This window comes from Talpa occidentalis, unplaced genomic scaffold, assembly GCF_014898055.3.
Source record: "Talpa occidentalis isolate TD23 unplaced genomic scaffold, MPIMG_talOcc4v2.1 talOcc4.7, whole genome shotgun sequence".
NCBI lineage: Eukaryota > Metazoa > Chordata > Mammalia > Eulipotyphla > Talpidae > Talpa > Talpa occidentalis.
The window spans coordinates 82,413,884-82,432,985 of NW_023605083.1; the positions used below are offsets into that span (position 1 = coordinate 82,413,884).

General features: G+C 54.3%; 1 protein-coding gene across 2 annotated transcripts; it reads left to right on the forward strand.

Annotated features, from left to right (window-relative positions):
• Positions 1 to 762: 762 nt before the first annotated feature.
• Positions 763 to 12,431, forward strand: LOC119231775 (galectin-9-like). 2 transcript variants are annotated; one of them, XM_037493541.2, is made up of 10 exons: positions 763 to 804; positions 3,191 to 3,282; positions 5,351 to 5,552; positions 6,648 to 6,758; positions 8,552 to 8,587; positions 9,164 to 9,214; positions 9,824 to 9,865; positions 10,320 to 10,408; positions 10,530 to 10,692; positions 12,285 to 12,431. In XM_037493541.2, the coding sequence occupies exons 1-10, from the start codon at positions 763 to 765 to the stop codon at positions 12,429 to 12,431; spliced, it is 975 nt and encodes a 324-aa protein (XP_037349438.1). The 2 variants fall into 2 exon arrangements, with proteins under 2 accessions (XP_037349438.1, XP_037349439.1); XM_037493542.2 differs by lacking the exon at positions 8,552 to 8,587.
• The last annotated feature ends 6,671 nt before the right edge of the window (positions 12,432 to 19,102 follow it).

The window sequence follows — 19,102 nt, forward strand, 5'->3', positions numbered from 1 at the left end:
CTTCACGTGCATTCTAAAGCCCAGAAAAGAAGGAGAGACAAGAGAAGAAAGACACACTCAGCGAGGAGGGTCAGAGTCCCCAGGGCAGCCTGTGCTCTTGGAACAAAAGCTGATTAGGACATTTTCTCTCTGCAAAACATTTCTTTCTCTATGATTATGTTTATAAATAAGGAATGGAATTTTAAAGGGAGAAATACTCTGTGAGGACCTAAGAATCCTCTTATAACTCAGGCTACCGGTGGTGAGCTGCGTGGCTTTGGTCATGTCCCTTAGACTCTCTGAGCCTCAGTTTCTCTGTGAATAAAAATGGATCTAACCAGGCCTTCCCCCAGCACCACCAGCACCACCCCATGTACCAGCAACCCAGGAACAAAGGCCCTTTCCAGCAGGTTGCCATTTTCTGGACACTGTGACCCAGCAAGCTCAAGACACAGTCACACACTCGTGGATGGTGATGTCTGGAAACTTCTCAATAGGGGCAGGCTGTTTGGATTGAAAGAATCAAATATTAGGTATTGGGGTAGGGCACAGGAGGAATAGGCGGCAAGGGTCACTGGGGTGGGAGGGTGGCAGCATTTTCTCTGCTGGAGCCTGCCCCTCCCCTAGCACCCCGCCTTGCTATATCTAGACCCATGTCTTTCTGCTCCTGGCTCCACCCAATGAACAATTGCCAAGTCGCTTAGGTTTCTATTTCTTCTACGTCCTCTCCAGTGCAGAGGACTGTCTGGTGGGAAGCAGCGCTGGCCATAGGAGCCGGGCGAGATGGCTTTCAGCAGAGCCCAGCCCGTTACCTACCAGAACCCTGTGAGTTTGGTGCTGCTGGTGGGTGGCGCTGGCTGAGTGGAGGGGCTGCCCAGGCTGTGGGAAGCAGTTATGGGTCTTTGAGGAAAGGACTCATGGGTGGCAGAGAGTGTGTGTCAGGGGAGGCGTAGGGGCAGGTACCATCCCAAAGAGAACACAGAAAGCCAGATTGACCAAGGTTGGCACAATTCTGTTCCCGGCATACCAGCAACACATTTCTGGGAGGATAGCATGTTCAGCACTGGGGTCTGTGCTCCCTCTGGGTGTCTGTCCTCTCCTGGGTGCACTGGGGAAGGCAGGCGTCCATGATAAATGGAAGAATGGTGGCTGGCAGGGTGGGGGAAGTGATAGGGTTTCTGGGGAAGGGGCCAGTCCAGCCTGGCAGTGGGGGGCGCTCAGTTTGGAGATGGCTTCCCTGGGTTCAACCAACTAGCCAGATGATCTTGGGCAAGTGGCTGTTGCCTCCCTAGGCCAGGATTTCCACATCTGTAAAATGGGGATAATCCAGGAGCCACCCTCCTGACTTAAGGTCAGGACTAAGCAGGTGGCCTATCTAGAGAGTTTGCAAGGTACCTGCCTGCCTTGGGGGCTGTGGGGCTGTTTTGTATTCTAAGGAGTCTGGGGACAACAGGGAAGGCCATCTGAGGAATTTCTGCTCCCTGGGAGGTGAAATTGTAGGTGAAGGACAGGCCAGGGTGATCTCAAAGGGAGGAGAGAGGACTGTGTGAGGGGAGAGGGGGTGTGAAGGGTCACCTTTTGCCTCTTTTTGCAACATAATGTAAACCCAGGGAGTTAATGTCCCCACTCCATCCCTGGGAAAGCTGAGATCAGAGAGGTTGTGGTCACTTGCCAAAAGGCCTCAATGAAAAGTGGCAGAGAAGGAAGGTGTCTTGACTTCCAGGACAAGGGGGAAAGTGATAATGGAGAAAGTCAGGCAAGTGGCAACCAGGCCCAGGAGGCATCTGTGTTCACTGTGTCGTGGGCCCAAACCTGTCTCAGGAGCCTGATTGGCAAAGAGATTTCCAAGGGGCAGGCGCAGGGCTTGGAAGGGGTGAGCTTGCAGATCCCTCCTGAATGGGCAGCGGCAGGGTGCTAGTGGGGGGAGTGACTAAGACTGTGCACTGGGTCCTGCCTCAGCAGGGCCCCTCCCTGCTGGCCTGGTACCCTGTGACCAGCTGGAGGCTTCTGGGGTGGGGCTGGAGGAAGCTGGGTTAGGAGTGATTAATGCCTCACATTCAAAATGTGACCTTGGGCACCCACACTCTCTTATGGGTGATCCCAAAACGCTTCCCAAAATGCCTTTTATTTTAATAAATGTTTTCTCCTTTCTAGTCCTTGTACTTGGAAACCAAAACTATCAAATCATTAGGGAAACTCTCCTGTGGGCAGAAGAGAATAGAAACAGGGCCCTGGAGTCCAGACAAGAGAAAGAATGGGGACAGTTGCCACGGGCACTGGGACACTCCATCCATATGGGGGGCCTCTCCCGGTGAACCACTGGCCCCAAGAAGTCGGACCCTCACTTTCTCCATAGTGTGTCAAGAAGGGCACGTGGCCCAGCCATCTTCAGCAGAGCTGTCCACACCACTAGGGTCTGGCTTGGGAACCTCAGCCCACTCTCAGCTCAGGCCTGCCCTCCTCTGGCCCAGCCTCCTCCCACGGCCGGAGGTGCGGCTGGACAAGGGGCTTGTGGATGGGCCTAGGAGCAGTGGAGAGAGCACACTAGAGCTTTGGAGGCTGCCAAGGGCTTGGAAGAAGGAATATAGGGCCCAGAAGCAGAAGTAGAGGAGGGGGCCGCCCAGTGACACTAGAGAAGATCTGGAAATAGGTGCCACTAGGTGGCTGGGAAAGTAAAAAGGTCACGATCGCCATTGTCCTATGGGTGGGGTGGGCAGAGAAGGGTGTCTTTTTCTTGGCCCTTCCAGGCGAGCAGAAAGGTTTATCCTCTAGAATAGGGCGATGGGACCCTTGTCCCTGAGGCCGTCTGATCCCCAGTCCAGGCCCCAGGTGTTTACCAGGAACTTGGTGGGGGGCCCAAGGCTACATCTCAGGACAGGGTGCATGCTCCTTCCCTTCCTAGTAGAAGGCCCTCCTGGAAGCCCTCATTTCCTGCATACTCTCAAGGGAGGCCATCTCTCTGTCCCATCGTCCCCAAGCCCGTGTCTCCACATCACAATCTCAGAATGTCTGTAGGACTATCTAGATTCTCATCTGCTTCCTCCTGGGCCTGGGAGATCAGTGAGGCCCAGACACCCTCTGTGCTGTTCACAGCCACATCAGGCCCCCAGGGAGGTGCCAGGCATTCAGGGGAGCCCAAGCAAGCACTGAAGGCTGAGGGCAGGAAGAGAAGGGGGTGGACCCACTGACTGACCTACATCTTTCCCTGCAGGCTGTCCCTTTCCGCGGGCTAATCCCAGGGGGTCTCCAGGAAGGACGTAAAATCACTATCAAAGGGACCGTTACTCACTCCAGCGAAAACAGGTACCTGGAACTCTTGTTTCTCTCCAGCCTCAATCCTTTGCAACACTTTTTTTTTTTTTTTTTAAAGATTTATTTATTTATTTATACAAGCACTGGGTACAGTCAGAAGCGTGGAAGGGTGAGAAAATTCACCAGAGCCAGAGCAGAGAGCAGAACAGGCAGACTGACGAAGTGCACTGCTGAGGGGAGCAGTGGGAGTGGCAGGAGAGGTCTGCGCGACATGTGGGACCCTCGCCCAGGGCCAGGGATTGAACCAGCGCTGCAGAGGCTGTGGGCATCTTTGCAGCCCAGCGCTCAACTGCTGCGCCACCATGGGAGGCCCAAATCCCAGCACTTTTAAGCTCTGGTTGGTTCATTCAGTCCTTCCCAGTCCCCAGCATCATACACAGCACCATGTCACCTGCTGATCACTGAGGGGCTAACAGAGCTAGGACAATATGTGGGCCAAATGCAGGCCTGTGCAGAAGCACAAAATGTTGTGGTATTGAGCTTTGTACTCTCTGACCCAGAGTTGCAAAAAAAAAAAGAAAAGAAAGATCATTCATTTTATCTCCCATAGCTGCCCTTCATTCTGCTGCTGTGAAAATATTTCAACTTTGTCAACAAATGTAATATGGCCAGTTTGAGTTTCAGGGTCTTTTCCAGAAAATGCTAAGTCAATTCAAAAAACAAAATCTCAGTACTGTTTCCCCCACTTACTTCTGAGGTAAGTTCCAGGGGATGTCTGGGAACAGGGAAGAGTTTGGCCATCTCAGAAACTGCCAGGCCCTTCGATGCTCATGCAGCTGACCTCTGCTGAGGTCCAGGGGTGCGGAAGTATGAGATTTTTGCTCAGCTTGGGCCTACATGCTGCTTGCCTGCAGAAGTCTGCAATGCCCGTGGAAGCCCCCCACACAGGGCCCTCTCTCAGATGACTTCTGTCTCAATCCCAGCTGACTTCTGCCCCCAGTGGTCCTGTCCTCAGCTTTCATGGGGAGTGGGAAATTCTGGATCCCTACATGCCACTCCCAGGCCCCGTCTTAATCTCAGCTTGACATCCAGATTCTAGGCAACTTCCCTCCATGGGCTTCCAGCCTGGTGGACACAGCCATGCTGCCATGGGGCTTCTCTGAGAGCCTGGAGTCCCTCAGGGGATGCTGAGGAAGTGAGGGCCCTGGAGTCCCTAAACCCTGCCTGCCAGGGCACTCCAGATCCCATGACTAAACTTCTGTCCCTTTCTCTCCTCCTCTCTGTCTGCCCTCTCCACCCCTCCTATCCAGTAGAAACTGCCCCACCTCTTCCCATGGGAGCTTTTGCTATAACCCTTTCCTGGTGCGGGATTGTCAAAGTGCACAGGAGTGAGCCTGAGGGGCCACACGGGCAACATGCAGGCCTAGAGCTCTTTCAGGACAATATTCTCCATGTGAAGAGGAGCATGGACTTCCTGGTTCAGGTCACAGGTCCTTTCCTTGAGTGCTCCTGGCAGTGCGTCCTGTGCCTGTGGACGGAGAGCTCACTGAGCCACCTGGATTTGAGGGCGGCCTCTGAGACTCTCCTCACCAGAGAGAAACCAAATGGGCTCCACAGGGATGCACAGAACATCCCTTGGTGATGGGACAGTGCACCTCCCTGAGCCCCTCGCATGTGGGACCCCCTGAGACCAGAGGGAGCCCCAGGGCAGGCTATGAACATTTGGGGCCAAGTTCTGGGAGGGCTGGAGAAGCCTCAGTGGAGACCTAGACTGGAGCTTAGGACAGTAGCAAGATACGTCTTGGAAAATGCAGAACAGCCACTCCTTTTGAGTCAGGCATCTAGGAAGCTTCTTTTAATTCCTCCACCTTAGAGCCAAAGCTAGAGTCAAAGGAAGTGGGTAGTATGCACATTTTTCTTCATCTACTTCCCACTTACTTTCAGAAAGTCACACTGCAGGGGCAAGATGTAATAAGGGCACAGAAACACTAAGTGTAACTAGTGGAACAGAGAATGTCAACAAACTAGTCTCTGCCCGGCAGGTAAGCGGGCAAGTTCTTCACAAAGTTAGAGGTGAGAGGCCCTCCTGAGCCTCAACTGAATTGTTTCCCGGGCCTAGGTTTCATGTGAACTTCCAGTCTGGCAGCTCCGACAAAGACATAGCCTTCCACTTCAACCCACGCTTTGAGGATGGAGGGTATGTGGTCTGCAACACAAAGCAGAATGGGTGCTGGGGGCCAGAGGAGAGGAAGAAGCCGATGCCCTTCCAGTGGGGAAATCCATTTGAGCTGTGCTTCCTGGTGCAGAGCTCAGAGTTCCAGGTGAGCAGGGAATCTTGCTGACCCTCCCGCTGCCTGTCCCCAGCCCTGGGGCTCCATGAATCACCTTTAAAAAATCATATTAACTGGGTTGGATTGAGCAATAATATGTAGAAACAAGACTGTTTCCTTTTAAGGGTGTTAGTGATGGCTGCACTCTGCTAGTGCACCTGTTGTTTCTTTTATTCAGAAAGAAAGAACTAGTTGGGGCTCCCTGGTGGCACATGGTTAAGTTTCAGTGCTATCAAGCTATTGCCAAGCACTGCAGCATGAGTTCAATCCCTGGCCAACCAATGAGCAGGCATCTAGGGACTCCAGGGGGACTCCACGTGGCACAGCAGACCTCTCCTGTCTCACCCACTGCTCCCCCCCACTCTGTCTCTGGTGAATCCTCTCAATCCCCTCATCTCTGGCTTACACCCCAGTTCTTGTATGCATATATAAATTTTAAAAAACTTAAAAAAAAACCAACCCAAGCAGGTGACAAGTTAAGTCACCTTGTTGCTTTTTGATCTCCAGGGTCTTTAAGGTCCAGGTTAATTCCATTCCTTGGCTACAACCATTCTTTCGCTCCAGTTCCTTGGGAACACCTACTTTTCAGCCACATTATTATAACCTTCACTCAGGTTCGACTAATGGCTGTTTTGCCAGAGATGGCAAATCACTTTTGCAAACACAGTTAGGCCTTGGGTACAGGGAGTTGGGTGAGTTTATCTGTCTATGGAAACGTGGAAGGTCCCAACTCCTCAAAGTGCAACCCAAGGTCGCCTCTCCTTGGTTCCCAGTGAATACTTGCATGCACACGTAAATGCCCATGTTGAATAACCCCCAGGTGAGCTACTACTAGAAAGACAAACCCCTGCAATAAACAAACACCTCAGAACTAAAAGCCAACAACTAGAGCCAAGCAGTCTCCATGCACCTGGGCTCACGGGTATGTCCTGACACACTGTGCAGGTTGGGGCCCTCCCCTAAGGGAGACAGATGTGATAAACAGAGGCAGGTGCTCATGTCTAGAGGCAGGGGGTGTGTTGGAGGCTGGGTGTGCCCCTGCTATGGGGAGGACCCTTTTCCTGTGCAAGTGACTCTTCTCTGCAGGTGACAGTGAACGGGAGCTTCTTCTTGCAATACTCACACCGCGTGCCCTACCACCGTGCAGACACTCTCTGTGTCAATGACTGTGTGCAGGTGTCCAACATCACAGTCCAGGTAATACCGTCCACCTGGCACAGGCTGGGGGTGCGGTGCTGAAGGTACCGGCCAATCTCCAGCCAGGTGACTCCAGGGACACACCTCCCCTGTCCTGTCCTGCCTGTGTGGCGGTCTGCTCTCTCTGCCTGCCGGGCTCTCTCCCTCTTACCCCTGCTCCTGCCTTTTCTCTCTTCCTTGGCTCCCCTAACACCCCTTCCCTCTCCCCCTGATGCCTGCCTTTTGTTTTAACAGAACACCCATGTGGCCCCTGTCCAAGCTGCCTCCTCCACGGTGCGATTCTCAAAGCCTTCTCATTTCTCATCTAAGCCCAGGGGGAACAAACAACGAGTGAGTGATTCCCGGAGGCCCCAAGAGCAGTCAGCAGAGGTTCCTAAAAGTCCTAGTGACCCCAGCATGTCCACACAAGGGTGCTCTGTCTCAGCCACACCACCCAGCCCAGAGCTGGAGACCGAGGAGTCATCCTTGAGTCTCCCCTCCCCTCCTCCATGGCTCTCCATGGCCAGCACTCTCCCTCCTGGAGCCTCTGCCTGGCTCCAGGCCACGTGGAGCCTCCCCAGAGGACCTTGGTCTAGTTCCCCTCCCTCAGACCCACCCACTGCCAGACACACCTTATCACATCTTCTCCCTGCTTAAAAATCTTAAAGGCCCCCCAGCAGCCTCCCCTGTTCCCCTGAAGCTCTCTCCAGCCTTTACACTTTTGCACATGCTGAAAGCCCCCTTTGCCTGCCTGCCCTGCCCACCCCCCACAAGCAAGCCCCTAATGGCCCTTCAATGCTCTATTTAAAATGCTCTATTTAGGTGTTTTATTTAAACGTCATTCCTGGCATCTCCCACCAGGCAGTTGGCTGGATGCCCCCTCCCTCCGTCAGGCGGGACTTTGTACATCTCTGTGCTGTGCCATCACCTGTCCCGTTGTGCCTGTGCCTGTGTGTCTGTCCCCCCACACAACCTCCTCCTCCCTACACCCAGGAGCCTCGTGGCTGGGACTGGGGCTGTTCATTACACAGTAATAGCGGCGTCAGTAAGAAATAAATGTGGACTGCAGTTTGCACAGCCAGGAGAAAGAAGTCCAGAATAGTCTGCAGGATGGGGTCAGATTCCAGGACAGGAAGGGAAAGGCTTTACCCTTCCTTAGGCCACTCGAGCAGTGGGAGCTAGGGGCAGGGCTGTCTCTCTCCCTAGCCTTCCTGTGATCAGTCAGGTAGAGCTGGACCTCCAGGAACCTCTGCAGGGCGTCTGGCATTGCCGCTGGCAGGGCAGGGCAGGGTAGTGTGGATATTGTCAGACAGGACAGATGCCATTTTGGATTTTATCACTTGCTGCTTGGGTGAGCTTGGGCAACTTGCTTAGCCTTTCTGAGTCTGTTTGCCTTGCCAGTGAAACAGGAGCTGAGGATTCCTCCCTCATGAAGTGCTGAAGTCAGAGCCTGGCACATACTAGGTCTTCAGTAAATACCAGCCTTCAATTTATGGGTGAAAAACGGCACTGGGGCCATGTGCTTGCTCTGGGAGCTGAGCAAGCGACATGGTCTGCATCAGACTCATTGTCCTCTCTGCAGCAGCCAATGGGGATGGCCCTCTCCTCCAACCCTGACACCCCCCACCCCGTTTCATAACCATATTGTACCAGCCAGGGTGAATATGATTCTGGGTGCCGAGGCCTAGGAAGGATTGCTTGGGAGAAAGAGGAAGATGAGCAATAGTCTGGGATAGTCCCTACAATTTCTGCATCTTTGTATTGCCATGTGGCTCCAACATTAACCACCATTTTGCTTTTCTCATCCCCTTTAGGCTGCAGGTGTGTGGGCAGCCTGTGGGAGTCCTGTTGTAAGTCTCTTGCTCTCTCTTTGGAGTCTCTTTGTTTTGGGTCTTCAGTGGGTTAGCAGGAGGACATGTGTCCAGGCATTAGGCCTCTCCAAGTGGGGGGTGTGGGAAGTGAGGTAGGACCCCTTGACCACCTGCCTGGCCGAGGTGGGGGTGGGAGTGGTGGGCGGGAATCGGGACTGGGGTGGCTGGCCCTGGTGCATTGGAGAACAACCTGAATTGACACTTCTTTCTCAAGCCACTGCCGTCCTGCCGCCAGTCACAGAAAACCAAGGCCCCAAATTTACTTCCTCCTACAAAGCTTGGCCATGCTGGGAAATTCCCCTGAGAGGAAAGATGGGCCGGGGCCACAAGCACAGCCATATTTCTTCTCCAGAAGAAACTTTGTCCATACCGTGCTCCCTTGAGTGAAGCAATAGTCCCATTTGTCCGTTTTAGGGTCTGGTCCTGGTGATAGGGTTAGTTACAGGCCCGAGGTGCACTCGCCACCCAGCATCTGCCCTCTGGTGGCAGTCAGTGGTATTGCTATTGGTATTGGTGCCTGTGAAACTGGTTAAAAAGCGGTTTCTTTTCTTCTAGAATCAAACAGTCATCCACACAGTGCACAGCACCCCTGGACAGATGTTTCTGGTAAGTCTTGAAGCTCTGGGAAGCTCACCTCCCCATCATTACCGCTTCAGTAAGAACTGGGTTTTCTAGTCTCAAAGTTAGGAAGAAAGCAGTGTAGCAAAGAGGGTGAGGACATCTGGGTTAAGTCTCAGCTCAGGACTCGGGGGCAACTTTCCTTGGGACAGCAGACAGTCTGGGTTTACCCAGAGCCCAAAAGGTGGGTCTCCTTGGGACCAGCAGGAAAACCTGTCCTTCTGGCACGTAAAAGGGGATGCAGTGGCCCTTGAAAGTGAGGTTCATGGCCCTGCCTCCTGAGAATAAGTCCCCAAGATGTCACTGCTGGTCACAGGCTGTAGGTGCTTCTCCTTCTTCTGTGGGAAGCCTGGGGTTAGTGCGGCTACCTGGTGGAGTTGCTGGGGAGGCGAAGGACCACGGTGTGGCTGGGGACAGGACAGGAAGGACTATCATGGCTGACATGAGAGGGAGGGGTTGGGAGAATCCAAGGGCTGAAGCCTCAGGACCCCAGGCTCACATCGGAGCACCCCTGGACTGTGTGGCCCCCAGCAGCCTGCCTGTGTGGGGGCCATGGGCACACATGCCCACACTGGATTTCCTGGTCTCTTTCAACAGAACACTATCATCCCACCTACGGTGTACCCCAACCCAACTTACGTAAGTGGTTGCCCTGGGAGGAGTGGAGGTTTGGTTTGCATTGGGCAGCGTGGGGGTGAAGGGCACCTCACAAAATTAAAGGCGGCGCTTCAGTCAGCTGACGTTCTTCAAACAGCCAGTAAGTAAGGAGAGTGTTGACAGGTGCTGTCAACTGTAATGTCCCCTGACCGTGAAGGGAGGGTCCCCTTCAGTCAGCTACCCTCTGCGTCTGGCCAAAGTGCCTCTGGTGACAGTTTAATCCCCCTGACTTCAGGAAGGCTGAACAAACTTCCTTGAGCATTTAGTGAATCACATAAAGCGACCATGGACTCTTCCACAAAAACACACTACTCTAGGCGTGGTAGTCAGCTCAGCTGACACTCTGCATCCTTGGGACTTGGTACCAAGGGCCCCGTGCAGCAGGGCTGGGCTCTGGCTGCCCCTGGTGACCTGCCCGGCCCCTCCCCCTGTCTAGACCCTGCCTTTCTTTGCTGCCATCCCTGGAGGGCTGTACCCATCGAAGAACCTTTTCGTGTCAGGCAGTGTCCTGCCCAGGGCTCAGAGGTAAGCCAGGCCTCTCCCGGAGGAGGCAGCCCCGCTATTCTGGCTATCCCCAAGGCTCTGGGCTGGCTGGGGAGGCCCAGTAGGCTGAGGAGGTCCATGTGAGTTCCCCACCTCACCCCAGTTTCTACATCAACCTGCGCTCTGGGAGTGACATCGCCTTCCACCTGAACCCCCGATTCAATGAAAATGCCGTGGTCCGAAACACCCAGATCAACAGCTGTTGGGGATCTGAGGAGAGGAACCTGCCCCAAAAAATGCCCTTCACCCGTGGCCAAGGCTTCCAGGTAAGGTCCCGAAGCCTAGACTCAGGGGAGCTCCCTTGGGGTCACTCAAGGACAAAGGGGTTGGGGGGTCTTGTATGGGTGTGAGCTGATGCCTCTGGGGTGAGGTCTGGACCCTGAAGAGAAAGTTGCAACAGATTCTTTTCTAAGTATTTCCCACAGACGGTGGGCGGTGCTGGCTCCCTTTCACAGGTGAGGAAATAAACTCACAAGCGCAGGTTACTTGCCTCCACTCATGGAGCCCCAAAGTGACCCAACACATCCAGAAGGAGGCGTCATGCTTTTCCTCACTCAACAATCCCTCATCTGCTCTGGGACTGAGGGCCCCTCTGCGCAGAGTAGCCAGGGGCTGGGGCACAGCAGGAAGCTCAGGCGGCCCTGCCCCTGCTGAGGTTACAGTTTAGGTGGAGGAAGAACCAGGCAAGGTTGGGGGCAGCTCCCTGCAGGCACAACAGGCGCCATGCAGAGAGCAGCATAGGAGCAGGGTGGGGGGCAGCCCGCGACCAAGGCACCTGCCTGGCCTGGGGACCAATGGCTGGCAGGGGCGCCACAGTTCAGTTGAGACCTCAATGGCAGAAGGAGGGAGCCAAGCAAAGGCCTGAGGGCGCCTTCTCAGTGGATGGAAGCAGCAGGTCCCATGTGCAGAGCCCGGAGCCTGGGCTCTCTGGGATCAGGGAGGCAGGGCTGCAGGGGAGAGAGGGGGAAGGGTGTGGGGGTGTCACTGGAGGCCCCTCACACGGGGCTGGTGTCTCAGCCCTGACCACACACTCAAATACTGCAGAGTTTAAAAAAGAAAAATCAATGCCTGACCTGGTCCCCGGCCAAAGAAGGAAGGGTCTGGGCATCTGCGTTTGAAAACATGCCCTAGTTTTCTGCCCAGCCTTGAAAAGGACTGTGTGGGCCTCGAGGACCAGGGAAGGAGCTTGGATGTTCACACAGTCTGTTGGGGTGTTTCAAGCCAGAGAGCCCCAGCTTGAGTCTAGGGAGCTGTGTGACCTTGAGCAGGTGGCTTCACTGCTCTGGGCTCAATTTCCTCCTCGAAAAAACGACCTGGGGCCGCTGGCCATAGAGCCCGTTATTAGGGTGAAATGAGGTGGCGCTTGTGACAGACTGAGCCCTGCCCCGCAGCGGGGCCCAGCCACCCTGAGGGAGTGTTGGGGTGGACCTGGTACCTCCGGACATGGCAGCGCTGGCTCTGAGCACGGATGGCTTGAGCCCCGGTGGGTCAAGGTCTAGCAGGAGAGGGAGGAGGGCAGGACAGGCCTGGGAGGAGCACGGCTGGACTGGGAGGCAGTGAGGAGGCAGGAAATGCAGGGAGGTCTTGCCTGGAAAGGCTGTGAATCCCCCGGGGGGTTAGCAGCGCCCCCATGTGTGCAGGGCAGGAAGGGCGACCTTGGCGAGGGACACAGCGTGATGAGGCCTGGGAAGTTGAGGGCAAGTGTTCAGTGAGGAGCGAATCCTTGTGCGGGGCTAGAAAGCGGGTTGGGGCTGAAGGGAGGCTTGAGGAGGCGGGAAGGAGGGCTGGGGACACAGGAGCCTGCGCTTAGCGCTGAGGACTTCCCAAGCGTGGCGCCAACGACGGCCTCTCCGCCCAGGTGTGGATCGTGTGTGAAAGCGGCTGCTTGAAGGTGGCAGTGAACGGTCAGCACCTGTGTGAATACAAGCACCGCGTGAATGACCTGCGGGCCATCAACACCCTGGAAGTGGGGGGTGACATCCAGCTGACCCAGGTGCAGACATAGGCAGGATCCCTGACCCTGGCGGTGAAAGGTGGGGTGCTGCTGTCTCGGTCTGCTCACCAGCACCTCCTCTGTCCCAGAGCCCTCGGACCCCCCTCCCCTCCCCCGCCTTCCCATGTCCCTCAAATAAAGAAAACGCTTGGCACAGGCCTGGCATGGTGTGGCTTATTAAATGTGTGGGGAGATATTTTGGCATCTCTGGAATTAGGGGGAGGGTGTCCTGGCCAAGGGCCGTGGAGGGAAAGTTTGCTCCTTGCTACACATTGAGCAGGAGTGTCCAGATAGTCCCACCTGCTCCCCGAGGATCCCCCACAAATCCCCCAAGGTGTGAAAAGACGGGCCAGCTCCACTGGGGCAGGGAGCTCTGTCAGGGAGGCTTGGTGACAGGTGAACAGAGGAAACAGCACCTGCTTCTGAGATGGGACCAGAGGGCCCTTCACCCCTGAGGAGCCCGCCTTCCTCCGGTTATCCGTGTCTCAGTGGGAGGAGGCAGCAAGTAGGGTTGGGAGAGGCTAACTCAGAAGAGGCCTGGCTGTGTTAAGAGGGTTCCTGCTTTGGGGGCTAGGGGTGGTGGGAGTGGCTCAGTGTGGGGTGTCCTGACAGTCACTGGGCCTTGCAGGGGGCCTGGCTCTGTGTCAGGGTGATGCCAACTCATCCTGCCATGCCAGCAAGAATCCAGTGTCAGGGGAGTTGGGGGCGCAAAGCCCAGTCCTGGCAGCCCACTAGCAATGCAGAGTCCCAGCCCTGCCACAGCCCCTGCACCAGTCTGCAGGGTAATGAGATCCCAGATCCTGGCTTCTGTGAGCCCGTGACCCTGGGGGGGCTCAGGTCCTGGTGGCTGTTCTTGGCAGTGGTGCTCATAGGCTTTGCCAGGACATGGGAGACTGACATACCCCTTTCTCACCCACCCTCCCTGCTCCAGGGTCGCAGCTGTGGCCAGGAGTGGAAGGGGGAGAAGGGGAGGTCGCAGGAAGGAGAGGGGAGGCAGGAAGGGGGAAGGGAAGGCAGGGAGAGGGAGGGGAGAAGAGAGAAGGGGCCTGTGAGGAGCAGGGGAGGGACTGGAGATGAGGGAGAGGAGGAGGGAGAGGAAGGAGAGGAGGGAGGCAGAGGCAGAGAAGGGGAGAAAGGGCCAGGAAGCCAGGGGAGCAGGGGCCACCCCAAGCTGGGACCAGACTGAGCTGACCAGCACCCAGCCCTGCTGAGTCCTCCCTGCTCTCTCTGGAGGAGACGCGGCTCCGCCCTCAGGAAGATTGCCCTCCCTGCTGCCCAGTCTCTGAAAGGCAGCCTGGCCTCACCGGGCGCCCAACCATTTTGGCCAAACTCTCATGATTGGCCCAGGGAGAGATGTTGGCGTCTAAGGTCAGGCTGGGTCAGGGGCTGTGCCCGCCCTGGCTTCCCGTGCGGCCACGCCCCGCGGGCGACCTGCAGCTCCTGGCCCCACAGGGTTTTCAGATGTGGGGAGAAGCGTGGCCTGGTGGGAAGCCCGTTTGACCAGGTTGTAGGACCACCAGCCCCCATTCTATGTAACACCCCACCCCTAAGACATCAATGTGGTTAAAGTAAAATGCCTTTCATATAACAACCTCCATCGGGAATGAGACAGGGAAGGCCCAAGGGTCCTTGGGAGAGACTGGGTTCTGTTGTTTGGTTTTAATACGAGGCATAAATAACTGTACAGGGGGCAGCTATATACAGAGTGGGCGACATCGCCCCCTGGCGGTCACTCGAGGTGGTGCGCTCAGACAGTTCCATCCTCACACCCACTTGCCAGGCCTGACACAGCAGATTTGGTCTCCATGGAAACGGGGAGGCTCCACTCAGTCCAGGCTGCTACTTGGTAGCAGGTCAAGTAAAGCATTTGGGGAATAAGGAGATGGGGAAGTAAGAGGTGAGACTTGGAGACATAATTTCCCTCCACTCTTGTGACCGCAGATCATCAAGCGCTGTGGCCATCCTTCAATCCCGTGCTTGCACTTCAACTTCTTATGTGGGCTGCGGGAGATCTGATGTCACTGGGCTGCTCTGCTGCTGCACCCTTTTTCTTCTCATAGGGAAATAAAGCACCAAAGATGTCTTCCTGATAGCGCTTCTGGCTCTTTAGGGGAAAACAGAGAAGATGCATCAGCACTGCTGGTCCAACCACCTTCCACTCATCAGGTCTGGGCTAAGAAGAGGCCCCGAGGTGGCCCCAACTCCCCCATCATACCCACACTCAAGGGAATTTGCCTTCCCAACTGTCATGCTTTGTTATGCTTGGATCTCACTTGGAATTGCTTCCATTTCTGTCAGCACCTGCTGTGGTGCAGACCACCATCTCCTCAAGCTTTATCTTGGGTAATAAAATCTGGTAAAGCCTGCCTAGGGCTCGTCCTGCCAGATGCTCCAGGAGATGTGGGCTCCGATGTTAAAAAAAAAAAAAAAAAAAAGTGGGTTCTGTGTTTGGGAAACATTTATTGCACATTTTCTGCCAGTCTTGAAGAGCTGGATGCACACAGCAGAGCAGAGGATGGAAGTCTGGCGTTAAGCAACAGCTTTGTCTATGCTCAGCTGCACGTGTCCCAAATGTCTTTGACCTTCCTTGAAATGTTTCTCATGGCAAATATCTATCAACCCACCGAGCACATTTTGGGAAATGCCTGTGATTGCCGGGTTTTCTTCCAACACATCAGACTAAGCCTCACCCTAGGGCCTTTGTACATGCTGCTCCCTCCAGAACAGGCCAGCACTCTGTCTTCTCACTCTCTTCTCTACTCACAGGGCTCACTTCTCACCTCCTTCAGATCTTTTTTCAAATGTCCCCTTCTCAGTGATGCCTTCCTTGACTACACTGTTTAAGTGATACCCCTCCAACTCTGTTCAGACTCCTGATTAATTTTTCTCCAAAGCACACACACTTTACTTACTTTGTTTTGTCAGTCCTACAAGTATGTAAGCTCCTTCCAGGCAGGAATTTTTGGGCTGTTTTGCTACTCTTTTATCTACCAGCACACAGTAGATGCTCACAGTTGTCTCTGGTGTTCACATCCCTGCCTGCTTTGGAACCTTTGGCTACAGATACTTTCTGAGCAAGGAAACTTGAGGGGAGACCAGGAGACTTTGCCTCTGTTTTTCAGATGGAAACAACAGAAGTTTCTGGTTGCAACCTGAGAGATGTATAGTCAGACCTAGGGCCCACCAAGCTCGGACCTCCAGCCACCTATAGGACTCCTTTGGGGTCCAGGATGATGAGCCTGACTTCCAGCCTATGCCTTGACCTGCATCCCTTGCCCACATACCAGCTGCCATACCTTAAGGTGGAAGAAATTGTCCTCCACCTGCTCCTCATCAGGCTCAGCTTGGCAGCTACCAGCTGCTTCAAGGCGCGGGCCACATCCCGGGCGGGCCATGCGCACGTCCCCCCAGATGTAGATATGCTCTAGATCCTCAGGGATCATGCGGAGCACCTTGCCGGCCAACTTCTGCCGCAGGATGTCTTGAACATAAACCTGAAGATAGAGAAAAGGGGAGGTCCAGGCTATGTGCTGGGAGTCCTTGTGAGGCAGTAGGGAAGCACAATGCTGCAGGGGGAGCCCCCTCCAAGCCAGGTCCTTACATGGGCCCAGGCTCAGAATGAGGAGGCACAGGGGCCTATGCCCAGCCCAGGGCTGGATTAGGGCTAGAGACAGAAATCGTCCAGTGGGGCTCCTGCATCGTCTCTGAAGTCAGCATGATTCAGTAAGGCATCAACCAAGCCACTTCCTCTGCCCACTTCCACTGACACTACCTGCCTCTCCCCAGAAAAGGGAACTTCTCAGTATAGACCCTCCATGGGATCCCCACTATAACTCAGAGCACGCACAGAGTCCTGGGCTCCCCAGCTCATAAATCCAGGAGTCAATGGAGACTCTACTCTCCTTCCACACAAGGTACTCAGTGACCCCAGAGCTGAGCATGGAGCAGAGTGTGAGATGAACCTTTTGGGGACAAGCTCACCAGGGGTGGGCCAAGAGTCTGTTCTGTCTCCCTGGGTTCATGGGGCACAGTGCTCCCTGGGGTGGGGTGGGGCATCAGTGGGCTGTGGCTGGAGCTGCAGTCTTCCAGCTTTGCTGTGCTTGAGCATAAGTGGCCTGGACCATCTCTCAGCAGGCTTTGGTGGCTGGGGTAGGGCTGCCTGGGACTTTCAGCAGGCTAGGCTCTGGGGATAAACCCAGTGTGTGACCTTAGCCCTGAACCTTGCCGAGCATGGCTCTTCTGGAAGAGTGAAAGTGAGCAGCCGACAACAATGCACACCACACCCATTGTCCCGCTAAGCAGAGGCCCACTCAGAAGGGAGGGGTGGTAGAGAGCTCCCCGCACTGCCCTGCCCACTGCGCCAGCAGCTGTCTCAGTCACCTTGGGCTGACCAGGCAGGCGAGAATAGGCTGTGTGGACCTCAAACAGCACCCCCTTCTTTTTCATCTCCAGCGCCTCCTCCCGATAGAGGTGGTCCTCCTCTGGGCGCCGGCACCCGAACACCAGGGTCATGCGGCCTCCACGGAGCCCTGTGAAGACCCGGCAGGCTGCAGTTACCAGGAGGGCCGCTAGAGGGCGCGCCAGGATCAACCCTGACAAGCTGGCGCCCAAATTGAATTTTCATTCCAGCCCCCATAAGTCATTATCTAGGAACTGCCCTCATCTTGCAGATGAGGGACGAAGCCCCAAGATGTCAGGTCCCTAGAGTCACACAACTAAAGCGTGTAGAGACAGGATTTCATCCAGTGTCTCAGAGATCAAAAGGTCTGGGGACATCTCCAGTGTGGGCGGGAGGAAGAGAAGACTCCAGCCCCACAGGGGCCACTGACCGAGGCAAACTGGGAGAAAACCAGATAAACTGGGGCCGTGGCCCAGCTCTCCCGAGGCTCCAGCTCTACCCCAGCCAGGCGCTGGCCACCCGTACCCCCTGGGCTGCCCCACGTTTGTGTGTTTTATCCCCATACACCAAAGGCACGTTCTTACAGCTGAAGTGGCACCAGCTAGGGCCACACCGTCTTGTATTTCTCACACCAAGAGAAGACCCACGGCGTGTGGCAGGGCTTCCGTCCACACCCGACGGCAGACAGTGGCTAGTCCCCCATGGGCGAGATCCCAGGTCTTTTTTTTTTTGAGTCCCAGGTCTCTTGGCCAGAGCATGAGGAAGGGAAATGAGCGTCAGGGGTGAGCTCTAGAGGGTCAAGGTTGCTAGTCAATTTAAAAGCTTCCCCAGGTCGGCGACTCAAGTCAATAAGCTCTTGTCTGGCTTAACCACGGTGTAAGCGATATCCCAAGAGAATGCAAAGACACAACCCTCACAAGAACCAGACAATTCATTTAAAGAATAATTTAAGAAAAGCCAATATTATGGGGGAACTAGTTTAACAGTTTCAAACGGTTGCTCCAACACACAGTAAATCATGTTTTCCCTTCTTTTGAACAGAATAGGATGACATCAAAACTCATCCAATTTTTTTGCTTTCCCAATTCGTAAAAGGGAAAAATTATCTCTGACAGGGGAAGAGTCACCAAAACACATGAGTCCTCATACTGCTAAACCCAAGGAACTAGTTTCACAAAGTCCATCTCCTGAAAATCAAAATTTAAAGAGAGAAAGAAAAGATTTCTCACCACCTTGTTTCCAACTAGACCATGGAAAGAGAGCTAAGAGACCCATGTTGGGAGCAAAAGAAATCAACTGCACCATTTGGGGTTCTAGATTGGCAAACAATCACACAAGTGTCAGAAAACTGGTGGGTAAGAGAAAAAGTCAAAAAGAAATTTGGTAGGAACGTAATTTCCTGTATACATGGGAGAGACCCAGCAGGACTGGGCACATCTTCCCAGGGCTTCAGACACAAACTTAAATAGCTCAGCTAAGACAAGGGAGGTTGGGAGAAGAAAGGAGACCAGGGAGTTTATCAAGGAAGGCACAGGAAACAAAGGTATGCTGACTTAAGTTCTGTCTTCTCCACTGAAAAGAGAGAAGGAAAGGGTTAGGTTTTTCTGATAGTGAGGGAGACTCCCTTACAGAGAGAAGTTTATACATGCATGTCTTTTTCAAAAACAACTGCCATGTAGCTTTCAGAGTCCCTCCCATGAAATCAACTGTTCGTCAAAAAGCCATATTTTGGGGCCTCCCCAGTAGCGCAGTGGTTGAGCGCTGGGCTGCCAAGCTGCCCGCAGCCTCTGCAGCGCCAGTTCGATCCCCGGCTGCCAGCGAGGGTCCCACATGGCGTGCAGACCTCTCCTGCTGCCCGCTGCTCCCCTCAGCAGTGTATTTCATCTGTCTGTTCTGTTCCCCTCTCTGGCTCTGGTGAATTCTCTCACCCTTCCGTGCTTCTGACTGTACCCAGAGCTTGTATAAATAAATAAATAAATAAATAAATAAATAAATAAATAAATAAATAAATAAATAAATCTTGGAAAAAAAAGACACATTTTGGCACGATAGATTTTTTTTTTCTATCCTACAATTGTTAGGGGGAAATGATGTCCTGAGCTAATCCCATACAGGCTTTGTGGACTCCACTCCCAGTCCAGACTAAAGCCATCAAGACATTGGGAAAGACGAATCCCATCATCACCAAAGGGAAGGTGGCTGGGACCTGAGGGTGGAGTTAAGCAGCCAGGTTGGGTATAAAAACCAAACACGTGGGCCTTGGGCTGGCTCGCTGTCTCTCGCC